The following is a 16,411-nucleotide window of genomic DNA, read 5'->3' as shown; positions in this document are numbered from 1 at the left end:
GAACACTCTCTCATGACTAGAACCTAGATTGTAAGATAATCTTAAGATAGAAATGGGATCAGGTCTATAACAATAATAATTCAAATAAACTCATATGATTGATTGTTTTGTTTTACTTAATTCTTTGCAATGTTGTTAGTATATGATAATTTTACAACTATATAACTTTTTTTTTGTTGTTTTTGAACACTATATATATATATTTCATACACACAACACAAGGCAATTGCTTTGTGTTGTGTGTATGAAATTATAGTGTTCAAAAATGACAAAAATAATCACCGACACGATTTCAAGAAAGTAAAACTATATAACTAAACATATATATTTTCCATTGAATAAATTTAAATTTTTGTTGTTGAGTACATTTCATTCCAGACCTCCCTGTCTCACTTATCTTCCCTCCTCCATCTTCCCACATTCAGTCCCATATGGACAGCTCAAGTGTGTTCAGAAATGTGTGGGAAGAATTTTGAGGTTTCTGTGTTCCAAAAGAAAATACAGTGGTGTCAGAAGCTAATGGGGGGGTGCTTCTCAGATTTCACATTCATATGAGATGGCTTGCCAGACTGGTATGCCAACAATGGGGCAATATATTGCTTACCTGTGGTTGTCATTTTTGATGGACTGCTATAGACTGCTATAGACTGGCAGTGCGCAATGTCAGAGTGCTAAAGGCATCACATGTAGTATGTCTTATCTTTAGCATGCCATGTAGTGGCATCATGCATGCAAAATTGGATGAGAATTGAGAGGGTTCTGTAGCAAAGCTTCTGCCTGTCTATGGATAGTGGACAAAGATGTAGCTATTTGTGCTTCTCGTGATCAGAGAACCATTTCTCTTGGTAGTCTTTCTAGGGCATCCAATGCCTGCCTACTGTATGTAAGACCCTGATGTATCCACTGTCCTTAATAGCACAACCCAAATGGCAAGCAATTCAACAAAAAGCCATGTGCTTCCTTCAGCTGTGTTTAAATGTTAGTCAAACATTATTCAGACAGTTGTTTATAGTAATTGTAATAAAAAATGTCTTTGACTGCCCATACAGGCGAGCCTGTGTGGCACAGTCAAAGATATTCTTTCTATGAGACAAAAACATCCTAATATAACAAGTACACCGAGTCATTGTGAGCCTTTTTATAAGTTATTAGGGTAGTGATTTTAAGGCACTCTGATGACATTCGTGGTATGCAATCAAACCACAACTTTAAATTATTTACATACTGTCTGAGATATATTATACACTCATACTTAGATATTTAGTATATATTTAAAAATTCAAACTTACAGGTGAACTTCCTCTTGAAAAATTCATATTTGCATAAATCATTAATGCAACATCTCTATGACCAGCATCCATAGCTATTGATAATGCACTACTGCCATCCTGCAAAGTTAAATAATTTTCTAAGAACACAATTATTTATATAATATTCATCATGTAATAATTTTAAGTTGGAATTTCACAGAAAACAAATAAAGAATCATAAAACTATTTCACAAAATAAAATAAATATCATGTTTTTAATAAATACTTTTAAACAGTCATATTTAAAGAAAATTAGAAGGATGCCTATTTAGAAAATTTTACCTAATCATGGAATGGTTAATAAACTCCAGATATCTTTAAAATGCAGTCAATTTTAAAAAACTTATTGAGCATTTTTGGTCAAATTAACAGACCTTCTTCAGGATCGAACTAACAGAATTTAAATTTTCCACACGGAAATTCCAAAATGTACGCTCTAGGTAGAGTGTATGTTTTGGAATTTCCATTTGTTCAATCCTGAAGGTCTGTTAATTTGACCAAAAATGTTCGATAAGTTTTTTAAAATACACTGCATTTTAAAGGTATTTGGAGTTTACCTGCATTACTATAACCAGTTAATAGAGATATAATCATGGAATGCAGTTTTCATTAACTTGAAAACCAATCATAAAAGAAAGAAATTTTTTCCTTAAGATGCAGAGTGAAGTATTTTAAAATTATAAAAAATATAATTTCTAAAAATAAAAGAAATCGATGGATTATGATAATCCGCCGATGAGGCTGTAACAGTGAAATTCATTTGGAGAGTTTTTTGAGAAGTTTGAAAATAATAAAAGAAATAGCGTTGGCTGAAGTATAGTATCTTTATTAATTATTTGTCTGCTAATATAAATTACTCAAAATCGGTTTAAGAAAGAGTGTTTATTTTACTCATTTACCTCATCTAAAGATAATCTTTTATTTTTAGAAATTTCACCGATCCCATTGTTTTATATTTTTATTGATCAACAATTATATTTTAAAATTATGAAAATAGTTTGGTAAAGAATTTCAAATATGAAGGAATCAGAGCAAAATTCAAAAGATGGTGAGAAATCAGACTCTCTTGTGAGGGTTTCAGGTATAAAAGTCGTATAGAATTTTTCTTTCATCATTATTTTCCTTATTTCTCCCGTCTTCACCCGTTTGCCCGGGGATTAGATCTTGTGACCCCAGGCCTTGTACTGCATCACTTAAAAAGGTGACCTCCTAAACAGGAAAGTCGTCTTAGTCGACTATGGAAGAACTCCCCTCTCCCCAGGGGATTGCTTAATGCTAAGATATTGGCTGTGTGCAAATAATTAACCATGTTACTGTATGGAGTGACCTTGAGTGTCACCTACAAGGGTAGACCATACGGTGAGTAACTATATCACGTTACCGAGGATAGCCAGTCACCTCCCCAGGTGATGACAAATTTAATACTAATTGGTCAAGAGGTGTCTATATAACGTCGTCACCTATGACGGGGGAGACTGATAAATCTGGAGAACTGTCAAATTCAAGTAAACAACACACACTGCAAAGACAATTACATCAGCAAAGTCCCAGATTTTTCCCACGTTAATCGGGTATAAAAGGGGATCACTCCCGCACCTCCAGGCGATCGCCGGGAAGAAGCCAAGGATTGGACTCTTCAAGCCTTCGGAAACTTTGCAGCTTCTGATCGCCGCTCCAAACAAGGTAAAGACTTAGAAGCGAATTATTTTTAAGTCCCAACCTAAACCGAGAGAGAGGAAGCAAAAAATTTTCTATCTCGGTTTAGTTTAGACTTAGAAAGTTATCGGATTGAGAACCTTTGCCAGTCCCACCAACGGGAAAGACGGACATCGGCCATCTATTAATAATAATATAATATTAAAATTAAGAATAACATATTTAAAATAAAACAAATGATACAGATACATGCAAGTACATTCTAAATTCCAACAAGAAGAAAGTAATAATGATGATAATAATGAGTCATCTTTGAGTACTGCCAACACCTCATCACGACTTCACTACTCCTCCCCACTCAGTTAACAAGGCCATCCCTGATAACGAAGCCGATACGTGGGGAGAAGCTCGCCGCTCTAACCCCCTTGGTTTACAATATGGAAAATATTGCACAGGATAGATGAGTGCAAGATTCCAGACTGAACATGTTTCTATCAGACTTTAAATTTGTATAAACAACTGTTTCCACAGAATATAGAAAGTTTAACACCCTATAAATTCATGACAGAACAAACTTCAAAACAACTATTAGGTTGTTGCAAATGAAATTGCTATTTTTTAAAATTTAAAAACTTCCCAGCCTTGTAGTTCAACTTTTTTCCATGTGAATAGTGCTGTATGTTTGCAATTAGAAGAGCACACATACAATATAAATGAGATTACTTTTAAATGTGGAACTCATAACATGTGAATTTAAAAATGTACTTTTTCTGATGGCATGTAAATAAAGGAAATTGAAAAATTTTCTTTTATGGGTCAGGGACATAATGCAGCCAAAGTAATCCAAAATACCAACTAAACTTTTGGTGAAGGTTCTGTGAGAAAATTGTGTTCAGAAAATTCAGTCCTGCAATACAAATCTCAAAATATATTAATGTTGGTTGGTGGAGACAATTTTGATTGAATGTTTATTAATTTAATTTACATAGAATTTGTAAGTTTGTACAAAATTTCATATTCTTTCTCCTTTTAAATTAGGTTGCAGCAAATGAAATGGCTGATTTTTACTTCTGACTTACATACATATATATATGAAATATCAAATCCACAGAAAAAAGACTGCATCAATTGGTTAAAAACTCACTAAAAATTAGATAAAGATTTAGACTGCAAATTCTATTAAACTGACTGATTAATGTGCATTTCAGATCTTAACCAATTCAAAATATGACGGCAGAGAAGTTGAGCAAAATTGGACAGGCATCTGGAGTGAGCTTTTCCAGTGGTCTTCATACTTCACTCTCTTTCCATAGTTGACTTGAACTAAAATGACAATATTTTTATTTTGAGTTTATACTTACAAATTTAGAGAGAGGTTAGTATGTAAATTATTTGATCATGCAACCAAAACTATTGTAGATGCAAAAAATATTGCTGTCTTCATCATCTTACCTGTAAAACCTAACATAGAATGATGATTTTTATAATTAACTGCCTATGCTGCATAACTATAAAACCTCACAAGAGACATTAAACTAATGGTAAGGGGGATGGCCAACAGAGGGAGTGTAATTATAAGGGATCATTTCCTAAATAATTCAAATAATTTACCAGCACCAGACACAGGAGTACTGAGAGGAAAGAGCTAGTCCAAGGAAAATGTGGACTAGCAGTGGCACAGACGGATCGATGATATAATATATGTCCCAGAACTATCTCTTTGTCACCTAGTGCAAACTAAGACCCATCATTCCTCTTATTCCATAGTTGCAACCCTTGTGTAGAGTTATTATTCATAGGAATAATAATATACTGTATTTTAAAAAGAAACTATTTTCACACATCAGGTATATATTCAATATATTCTTAATAAACCAATTAGCTCTCTTCAGATTTACTCCTTCATACATATTGAAAATTTCAATTAACTATTATTAGTTTCTGAAAAGCTTGGTTTTATGCTTTCTTACTAATTTTTATTAGATATATATACTTACATTATCTGTCAGTGAGGGATCACAATCAGGAATTGATAAAAGCAAATGAACAACATCTCCGTGTCCATGTTCTGCTGCACACATTAAAGCAGTTGACCCGTCTTTATCTTGCATATTAATTTCGGCTCCACATTCCAACAACAACTTAACAGCTTCAACTCGTCCCTGACTAGCAGCAAGCATAAGAGCTGTCTGACCATTCTATAACAATGAAATTAAATAATGTAATTAAAATGTGTATAGAGTATTTTATATAATTTGCAGCATTCTTTAACTTTCATAATAATAATTTTTCCCACAATTTGTCATTAAAAAACAAATATTAAAAAGTACAATTTTGATCTAAATAAAACAGCAAGATATTCTTGAATGAAGTGTTTTTTGTTCATACATTGTCTTTTGTACTTTAAGTTTCTATTTTCAAGACTTCTTCCTTGAAAAAATATAACTTTGTTTTACTAAAGCAGAAATGAAATATGCCATTATAACAAGAGACTTAGTTGATTTAAATAAAGTAGCAGTCAACTAGTTTTCAAAAGCCCAACAATCATTTTCCACCTATATTTTCCTGTTTGATGTCATGTGCTTTGAAATATCTCAAATTTTAAGTTATTTATGGATAATAGCTCACCTTCTACTATCACAGAAGAAATTCCTTCCAACTGGCTAAAGTGTCAACAAAAAATATTGCTTGAGTGTTTTGTGTTGTTTGCATGAAGCAATTCGTAGAATATGACCTGATGTATATAGAGAAAACTCATGGATTTTGCTCCACAATAACACACTTGCTCACAATGTTCGCTCGTAAATTTTTGGTCAACAGTTCAACAAATATGGATCCGAAAGCTCCACATTCATCTGATATGGCACTGTGTGACTTTTTCCTGTTTCCTCAACTAAAATTTCTGCTTTATGGTCACCGTTTTGAGTCAATTGATGCCATAAACCAAAATTGACTGCAAGTCCTAAATGGGTTTCACAAAACCAACTTTAAAGCATGTTTCAAAGATTGGAAAAAAGATTGGACTAAGAGCATTGCAATTGGAATGAATTAATTTGAAGGAGACAAAATAAATTTTGATGAATTAATTCAAATCTTGCATTTTATTGAACTATTCCCAATACTTTTTGATCACAGGGGCATATTATTTTTAATATTGCCTTGCATAAATATACTAGGTATTTTCTGGGAAAACAAAACTGAGCTTCACAGTGTAGGTTATACTGTTTCAGCTTCTAATGTTGTCTAAAGCAATTTAAAACCCATAGATTTGAAGAAGGATGTGCACATGCAATGTCATAACTGATGAAAATGTCAAGAAACATTTAAAACACCTACGCATGCAGCCAGAAGCCTACTGACTTCAGCAATCGATAAAAACACACGTGTTTTCAAGAACTGATTACAACAAATGGTTATTTTTAATTTTTACAATTGACATTTAACATGCATGTCATGATGAAGAGATTGATGTAACTTGTTAACAATCATAAACTCCATCAACATATTGCTTGCAACTAGCTTACAATTGGAACTCTGACCATAGACGTTACATGTCAAATATTTCAGCCCATAGATGAAATTTCAAAATTTTGGCTTGCCAAGATATACATACAATCTGTTCAGAGATGATACATATAATGTCATCATTTCACAGTGCCACTATCATAATAAACCAATAGTCAATTGTTTTGTAACATGTTTTTTATTTCTTTAATAAAATTATTAATAATGTTGTGTAGGATATAATTGTCCCAAAATGATATCATTTACAGCCATTTTGACATTTAAATCATTTTATTTACCATTAATAAACAGTATGTTCACCTTGTTTATTAATTACTTATTAAAATAATGCCAGATAGAATTTACAAAGAGTTTTCATGCCAAACATCAGTTATTGCCATTTTAATGATTCTGCTGATGTTTGGTATCTCAGCAACATAGTCCTATAGAAAACATGTATATTGCTTTAAGATCAAGAGAATATTGGACCAGTCCATAACAAGCACACTATTTGGAAAAAATCAGTCCCAAGTTGATTTTGATTAGGAGTGGTCATATCTTGTCAAAATTGGAAAAAAATTCCCTCCAATTTTTCCGCAGATGGTATTAAATGCTTATCTAGTACTTGCTAATATCCTACAGCAGGAATATGACCAGAAATAAAAGCTAGATTTCTCATAACACTCCATTCAAATGCACACAGTGCACCTTGCTGCTGTCTTGAGTGAATTAAAACAAAAAGTTTAAAAAATAAATTATATTTACATTGAATTTTATCTTGCAATTTGTAACAAAGTAATGATAAACTTTTTCATAACTAATTTAAAAATAACATTGTTTAAAAAAAGACTGCATTTTACTATTAATTAAATTAAGATAAAAATAAAAGACATTTTATTGAATTTATTCAAAAACTCATTTATTGTCACTATGGGATTAATACTAATTTAAATGATATCCTTGCATATTTCCATAAAAATAAGAATTTTTTAATCATATTATTTTATTATTTTTACTCCTTTTTTTATATTAATTTATTTTAATTTTATATAAGGAATATTTCATTCTTTTTTCCTAATACTATGGTAATAGCTTTCAAGTTATCTGGCCAATCCATGTTGAATTCCTTCTCATCATTCCATTATAACATGTTGCTTATCAGTCCACACCAAAGGCCTCTCTTTGAAACAAATTCTATGTCTACATAAGAGCTACATTTTCTTATTTTTTAGATGATTAGATAATTCTGTGAAATGTTGATTTTGACACATTCATGGTTGAATTGCTAAGTGACCTGCAAATTACTATTTTTTATGGGAATTCAGTACAGAGGGTATTCTAATTAACCTCTTTTGTTCTATATTCTCTACTACAAGTGATGCAATTTGCCACATAATGAAAATGATTTTCCTCTTCCTATGATAAAACCTTTAATTTATCTTGTATTCCAGAACTATATTTTGTAGAAATCTAATATATACTGTCTATATTTTATACTAACCTGTGTGCTATTTTGCATATTCATTTCAATTTAACTGCTGAAGCAGAGATGCCTCTATCATATATATCCTATACAACATTTATCATAATAAATGAATTTTGACAAATTATTATATTATTATTTTATTTTATTACTGTTTTTTGATATCATAATAAATCAATCACCCCTTGACTCAATTGGTCTAACTAGCTCCCAATTTCCCATTATTTTGCCACAGTCTTTGTATTTGTATGCAAAGAGGAAAAAAAGATTGTGGCAAAATTATGGGAAATTGGGAGCTAGTTAGACCAATTGAGTCAAAGGGTAATTGATTACTCCATATTGCAGTAGTATTAAAACTGTCTGTATGGGAATCAGTTTGATAATGTGCATCTTATTATGATATTAATATCATGATATCATTTCAGACAGACTATATTTGCAAAAAATCATGTTTAGTAGTCGTGTAGTTGGTTTAAACTTACAATTGGCATCACTACATGGATTTTATATGGTAAATTTTGACCTAGAATATCTCAGCTCATAGAGCCAGAATTTTGAAATTATATCTGTCATGACATCAGCCTTCCCAAGTTGTACATATTTGCAAAAAATAATGTTTAATGGTGTGATTGCTTTAAACTTTGATCACAAATAAAACACTTTCTGATATAATTGTTATATGAAAACTTTTTGTTTCTTGTTGTAATGTATGAAGTGTTTTAAAAGTTCCATAAAACAATTTTTTTTTAATTTTATAGTTTCTGCTTCTGTTATAACTATACTAAAATTTACTGAACAACATTAAATCCTTTCAATTTATCAATGTATCATTAAATATTACTCACTTTTTTTTTTAGATGAAAACAGTAGCATTATTAAAATGATTAAAAATAATTATACACTTCTGTAACATATTGTATGTAAGTTCATGAAAACAAACAATAATTTTAAGTATAAAAACAAATACTATAAAATTAGCCTGATGTCATATGGTAGTTGTTGCTTTATTGTAATGTATTGTGTTTTGTAAAGATGTTTATATTTGCAAATACTATTTATTCATTTCCTTTATAACATTTTATTAAATCATAACCAAATAAAATATACTTACTTGTGAAGCCTTAAGATTAATATCATTGATCTGAAATAGACGTCGGACAACTTGTTTATGAGCTTCATTTCTTATTTCAGCTAAAGATATTAACATAACAGCTGTATAACCTGCCTGAAATTTCATATTGTAAATAGATAAGTATATAAATTTGAGAAAGTCTTCTTTATAATTTACAAAATTAAATGAAATGAACACATACTTTATTTTGAATATTTGCATCACACACTTTTGAATCCAAAAGAACACTAACAACATCAAAATTGCCATGTGACACAGCATAATGCATTGCAGTATTACCCTATAATAAAATAAATAACTTATTGAGTTGTCTAAATCAATATTTTATAAATAAAAAAGTATTGTAATTACATTAGCATCAGTTAAATTAACAATTCTATGTAGAAGATGTTTTGATATTTCTTCAAAAGCATCCAAATAATCTTCTACAACATGTGGATCTGAATCTTTGCAACTGGAAATTTGAAACCATTCTTTTTGGATTACTTCCATATTTGATGCCTAAAACAAATTTTCATATTAATATGACTTATAAATAAAACAAATTAAATAAGATAAAATTGTTCTTACCAATTCGGTTCCTTTTTGTGGTGAAACTAATGATTCATTTAATACTTTACAAGATTCTTTCATTTCTTTACTAAGTTCAGTTCTGTAAAACAAATTTATTATTAACTAATTATGGTTCATTTTTGTTTTAACTCTTCACATATAAAATCAAATACTTGAAATGATATAAAAAGATAGTAATTATATCAATTGATATATCTTAATTTACAAAAACAATTATAAAGGAAATGTTAAGATTTTAACGTTCATATAAAGTATTTAAAAATAATAGAACAAGTGAGATGGACTTAGAAATTTGTAAAGAAGCCATAAAATACATAAGATTGAGTGCTGAGCTAATTTTTTATTAAAAGATGTATAGTTTCATAAATGGATAACAATTTTGATTAAAAACTGGAGGTTAGTTTCACATTCATATCCCTTATGTTCCAGACCCGTGAAGTTGGCTATCTTTGAAACTATATGCCTGAAGTTTGTAAAATCTACTATCCTAGTAATTCTTTTTGTTAAATATTTATTTTTTTTAAAAACTTTTATTAAAAAATTACATTTCACATCACAAATTTGTTTTGGAATTATTTAAATATTAATAAACATATAGAAAATATTCATTATATTTATTATACTGTATATTGCAAAACTAATTTTAGTTTAATTGGCTATTGATGATGATTTTGAGATTATCTGTAACATCTATAGTTCAAAATTCAATTCCCATTTTTGATGTACTGCATCCTCTCATTATATTGCTTTTTTTTATCTTCCAAATATAAAAGCACTCTAGCCAATAACTTTTTAAAATGTCAGTTGCCATTGAATTTTTACTGACAAAGAGATTTACCTTATTCCAATCATTGACTTTGTATTTCTTACAATAGTAGTTTCAATCCAAAAAAGCAAGTTGACATGGAGATTGAAAATAGACATATTACTCATGTGATTTGTCTCTCAACATGAATAGCTCCCTTGTTATTCAATGTATTTAGATTCTGTAATTAGATTAAATCTCCAATTCTCAACAATTCTTACACACAGTTTCTGCTATATTGAAGGTCAAACATCTTTAAAGTAGTTCCTAGTGTTTTCAAACCTTCCAGCTCATCTTTACAACATTCTCAGGGACCTTAAATCCTGAGGATACCCTGCTGTGGGAAGTACCAGAGTCTTTTTAAAAATGTTCATGCTCCAATAAAGCAAAAATTATGTAAATGCTAATCAATATTCCTCTCTATTATTAAAATCAAGAGTTTGACATTGACCATGGATAAAAAAGATGCTGAGAATGCAACTGAGTATAATTAGAATTAGCAAATGATTTTATTATTTCATACATAATTTTCTTTTAAATTTATACTTTAGTAATTACTATATAAATATAGCTTTATATTACTATATTTTTGCTATGAATTTACTTACTTATTAGTAAAAATATATTAAATTTTGCAGTTAATAAAAAACAGCAAATTTTCAAAAAATTACTACAAATGTTATAGTTAGCTTACAAGTGATTGTTTAGTTTCTGCTCAGAGATGAGTCTGCAACTAAACTAACACTAGTGTGCCATGTCCAACTTTCAATACATTCTCTTTCTTCTATTGCCTTCTATTTCTACAGTTTTATTGCCTGAAAAATTGAGTATGCTATAATTTTTTAATTGCTGTAATTAAAAAGTGGCCAGTGCAAGCACTAAATAAATTTATTATGTTTTGTCAACTAAACCTCTGACAGGTAGAGCACACTAGCAATATAAGAAACAAATTTACAGAACTATGCTAAACAGTTTGTATACATTTCTTCAAAAAACAATCACATAACATTTATTTGATGCTTCTGACTTTATATAAATTTAATATAGCATATCTATATATATAAAAATGAAGGTGTGTGTGTGTGTCCTTCATGCATTACCACACCGTTTTATCCGATTGCCGTGAAACTTTGGGAAGTTGTTTAATATACTCCGGCGAAGGTTTGTGGCATAGTACGATTGCCATAAAACTTCGGAAAGTTTTTTAATACACTCCTGCGAAGTGCATTTATCCTACGATAGATGGCGCACGTTTACACAAGCATTCGAGCACAGTGTGTTCGATCGATTTCAAATTGTGAAGACCATTTCCCCCCTTCAAAAAATATCTCTATATATGCATTTGTGAACTGTTATTTATGATATATGTAATAATTTTTGTTTAATCACTTTATTTCAACTTTTTTTTTTGCTAATTATGTATTCGCTTGAACTTCGTTAAAACCTCAACTCTACCCCGAACAACAACCGAAGTTGTAGGAGGAAATTCGCGTATTTTACCGATCTAGGTATCCCCCTTTTCCAAATTTTAATATAGACTCAAAATAATAATGTAATAATAATAAGTTTTAATAAAAATTATAAAATGTAAATTGAATTTTGTCATAACGAGTTTGCTTGAATTTCCTTTCTTCTGAGATCGCAGCAATGCGCGACGGGTAAGCTAGTACTTTATATTTTTATATATCTACCTATTTTTACTGAATTTACCAATATTGCAATCCCTAAACTATTCCTGTAAAACAAGTATAATAAGTCAGTATTATTGGTTGACAAGATATTAGATTTTGAAATATGAAAAAAGAAAGAATAACTTCATAGCTTAAATCAAAAAGAGGTAGATTTTACAAATATCAAAATGATCAAGCAAATTTGTTAATACAGAACACTAATGCATTACAGATTATTTGTTGCCCCAATTATGTCCATAACAGACATTGGCCATTCATTCCTTATTCATATTGGGTAACCTCATTTTGGTTCAAATCTATCATGGATTCCAAATCTTCATAGTAATAAACTAGAATCAAAATATATAGATATCTGGCAGAATGGTATTAGAAGAAAACTTGTAATTGTGTAAGATGTAGAAATATAGGTGACCAGATATACTACTTTAAAACAATTTCATTTGATTTGTTATCTAAATATAAAGTACAAGAATTCTCTTCTGATTATTTATTTCTATAAGGCAGAGAAGTAATTTTAGAAACTGCCTAATACAAAGAAAGCATAATGTAATCATAAATGACATCTAACTTCATTAAAAAATTTTTGAGTCAATATTTATTATTTATAACAAATAAAAACAAACATTTTAATGAATGACAAATTTTCTTGAAACATTTCAAGATACTCTTTGAAACTACACTGTGTTTACCATGGAAAAATTCAATTATTGACAGATGAAATAAAATGATTTTTGATGATGTGAGAAACTAGGTTTAACTGTTAAAATAATTAACTGCCATTACAGATGATAAATATTTATAAAGTAATGATAATACATTTATTTCAAATAAAACATAAGTCAAAATGAAAAAATATATTTGAAAAGCCTCTGCAGATATCATTAAATAAATCAACTGGTCATCTTAATATATATATACTGACTATGACAATAATGTTTTAAAAAATTTACTTTTTTCTTGGCATTATTTCATAAGATTCAAACATCACTGCTTCATTTTTTTCTTGTTGAGTTAGATGTTCAGTTTTATGTCTGCTAATAATTCTACTTAAAATTCCATTATATGATTTCTCATCTGGACTTTCACTACTTGAATCACTCAAGTCTGCTTCACAAGGTGAATGTTCTGAAGTTAATCTATAAAAAAANCACACATGCTCCTCAACTTCTTCATTGCTTGTGAATCATTTTCTTCCAAGTGATTCCTTCAAGAGTGCAAACAAAAAATAGTCACAGGGGGGACAAATCTGGATTTTAAGGACAGTGTTCGAGAGTTTTCCAGCCCATTTTGACCTGACCTGTTTTTGATTTCCGGTCAACAACCTCAGAACCCATCGGGCACTAATTTTTCTGAAGCCAAGATGATCAGTGATAACAGATTGAACACTCCCATAGCTGATATCCTCTTCTGATCAGATTTCTTCAACAGTTAACCGGTGATCACGTTCAATAAGCTCTTGAACAGCACGGATGTTGTCATCTGTAAGGCTTGCCCTTGGGTGTTGATCATGAGAATGTGTCGTTTTCGACACATTCTCACCCACCCTTAAATTCTCTGGCCCATGTATACACACAATTCTGAGACAGTATACTGTCCCCAAACTGTGCCTTCAATCGACTAAAAATTTTCGAGGGTTTAACCCCCTCATTAGTTAAAAATTTTATGATGATGCATTGTGCAACAGACGAATGTACCTTTTGCTTGGTCATGATTGTACTGACAACAAAACCAAGTGCACTCATTAACCAAGCCAGTTCCCCCACTCCTCACAAACCAAACATCAACTTCATTCTACATCATCTAGTTAGGAACTGCATGGTAAGCAAAATAGCAAAATTACCATTTATATTTGATCCACCCTTGTATATATCCTCCCAGAAAAACTTTATATGGGAAACTGGCGCCTAATTTAGATGTTAGGTATACTGGGTCCATACAGGTAATTTCATTTGCGATTCCTTGACTTTCCCAACCAATTATGGCATTATTCCCTGACTTATTAAGGTCTCTGCATTTTCCATTTCNTAATAATAATAATAAAGTAATTCTTATTTTTTTGTAAAAATTAAAAAATAAATATTTTAAAGTTACTAACTCTTTTTCTGTTACATTATTATTATTTTCTTTGATTTCAATTTTTTGATTTGAAGTAATTTTTTGCACAGTTTCTGTATTAATTTTTACAAATGTTTTTGTTTTAGTTATATTGTCTTCTTTGTAAGTATGACTAAAAGCTGAATGAAGAACATTATCCATGTTTTTATCAACTAAATCTTTAGCAACCAGTTTTATTTTAGCATTACATTTATCACAAACATGAATACCAGAATCACTTGAAGAAACTGTCCTATCTAATGTTTCAACAGTATTAATTCCAATGGAATGAAAGACAGGAAACTTTTCTTCTCCAACAGCAACATCTGTAAGTTTTACATTTTGACAACGATCACATAAGACATCATATAAATTTTGATCACCGACACCTATAGTTTCCATTTGTCGTAACTCACATCTATTACAAAATGTATCATGAATGGAACAGCTTCCACAACTAGCATCAATTGTCTGAATATTATCAGTTTGTACACTTTTGTTAATAATCTTTTTCTCTTCAAAACTATGTTTCTGAAAACGACTTGGAAGAGTTTGGCTAGATTCCTGTTTAATCTCTTCAGGACTTTTAACTGGTATGTTAACTTGAATTCCAATAGGTTGAGTTTCAATATTTATAGAAGTTGCTGAATCTTTTGTATTTGAAATAGTTTGAATTCTGACATTAGCAAGTAATGGTCGGGGTACCCCAGTTCCTTTGTCTTTCATTTGTTTACGTTTCTGCTGTAGCAAGAGTAATGCATCAATATCGTTTGAAGAAAGTTCTGTTTCTATATCTACAGACTCTGAAAGTATTTTGTCAGTAATAGATCCAACAGTAAGTAATTTAGGATTATCTGTAGAAACATTAGAATGTTTTAATATAACACGATCAGTATTCACTCCAGATGACTTGAAACATGTATCGATTAATTTTGGATTAGTTCCAATGCTTTTATATTTTATTGCGGCTTTTTCTTCACATTTTGTACAAGGAAGAGGAAATGGAAGTATTGAAATTTGTTCACCTTTATTAGATGTTAATTTTAGACTTTTGGAAGTTTCAACAATGGGATCAGTTAAAACAGCTTTATCTTCAGTTTTCAATGTTTTGATTTGTTTTGATAAAATTCTTTTTTGTAAAAATTTATTACTCTCACCATCTGATTCACTTCCTGCAAATTCAGATGATGAAAGTGAGTCTAATAAAATATCACTTCTAATTGTAGATGTTCCACATTTTACACACATTTTATTAGGATTTGTAGATATTTTTTCATCACCAATACCAACAGACCTTTGTCTTTCAGCAACATGACCTACCCCAATGTCTCTTGTGAGAACAGCACAAGATGTTCCAACATTTCTAAGTTCCTTCACTGAACAAATGCTATCATTATCACTATTCACAAATTTCTCTATGCTATCATAGATTCTCTTATGAGAATGGAAATCTTTTAGATCAATAACATTATGCTTTTCTAAGGGTTCATCAAGACTATATGTTAGGTGTCCTGTGCTTGAATACATTGGAACTTCACTCCTGCCCAAAGATGTTCCTGATAAGGTTCGCTTTCTAAATCGTGGTAAGGTTGCAGCATATGATAAACTGTCATCATTTCCTTTTATGTCATTTTCTCCTTTGTTGATAGATTTTTGTTCTAAATTTTGAGATTTATTTTTTAACTGTAATAATAGTAATCGTTTTTCTTCATTTAATACAGAGAGTTTTACCTAAATAAAAAAATATGTATAGTAATCATCCATAAAAAGATTTGTAAACAAAATATATAAATTATCAACTTAATTAATAAAAATCTCAATTTTAAAATGTTTTTAACATTTTTAGGCCATTTGCTTCTAAAAACTGCTTTCAATTATTTATTGTTATTATGTCTTTGTTCAATATAAGTTATTAATGTTTCTCTGTGTGCAGAAAACTTAATAATTTTCTCATTAAAAAGTAAAGAAATAAACAAGTGATATTTTATTTAAATCTAAATACAATGGCAGATCCAGAAAAATCAACAAGAGAAGCACCATAATAAAAATATAATTATATTTAGAAGGATGCAAAATAAGAATATTTGCATGCATAACAAAAGAAGTCACAATCAGCCTTAATATACTCACAAATACTTTGTATATATATATATATATATATAT

The 16,411-nt window shown here is 30.0% G+C and overlaps 1 protein-coding gene across 1 annotated transcript in view; it reads right to left on the bottom strand.

Moving 5' to 3' along the window:
* LOC111641372 (KN motif and ankyrin repeat domain-containing protein 1-like) overlaps positions 1-16,411 on the bottom strand; it is a 56,231-nt gene that overhangs the window by 3,549 nt on the left and 36,271 nt on the right. The window contains exons 8-15 of the mRNA XM_023387529.1: positions 14,250-15,979; positions 13,105-13,290; positions 9,656-9,737; positions 9,437-9,586; positions 9,267-9,365; positions 9,065-9,178; positions 4,964-5,164; positions 1,290-1,388 (exon numbers count right to left, since the gene is read on the bottom strand). Of these exons, the coding sequence (XP_023243297.1) occupies positions 1,290-1,388; positions 4,964-5,164; positions 9,065-9,178; positions 9,267-9,365; positions 9,437-9,586; positions 9,656-9,737; positions 13,105-13,290; positions 14,250-15,979 (2,661 nt within the window). The remainder of the gene's footprint in view (positions 1-1,289; positions 1,389-4,963; positions 5,165-9,064; positions 9,179-9,266; positions 9,366-9,436; positions 9,587-9,655; positions 9,738-13,104; positions 13,291-14,249; positions 15,980-16,411) is intronic.

Source organism: Centruroides sculpturatus, unplaced genomic scaffold (assembly GCF_000671375.1).
Source record: "Centruroides sculpturatus isolate CEXI.00-Female unplaced genomic scaffold, Cexi_2.0 scaffold196, whole genome shotgun sequence".
NCBI lineage: Eukaryota > Metazoa > Arthropoda > Arachnida > Scorpiones > Buthidae > Centruroides > Centruroides sculpturatus.
Note: the sequence above shows the minus strand (reverse complement) of the source record. Positions and strands in the feature narration are given on the sequence as shown.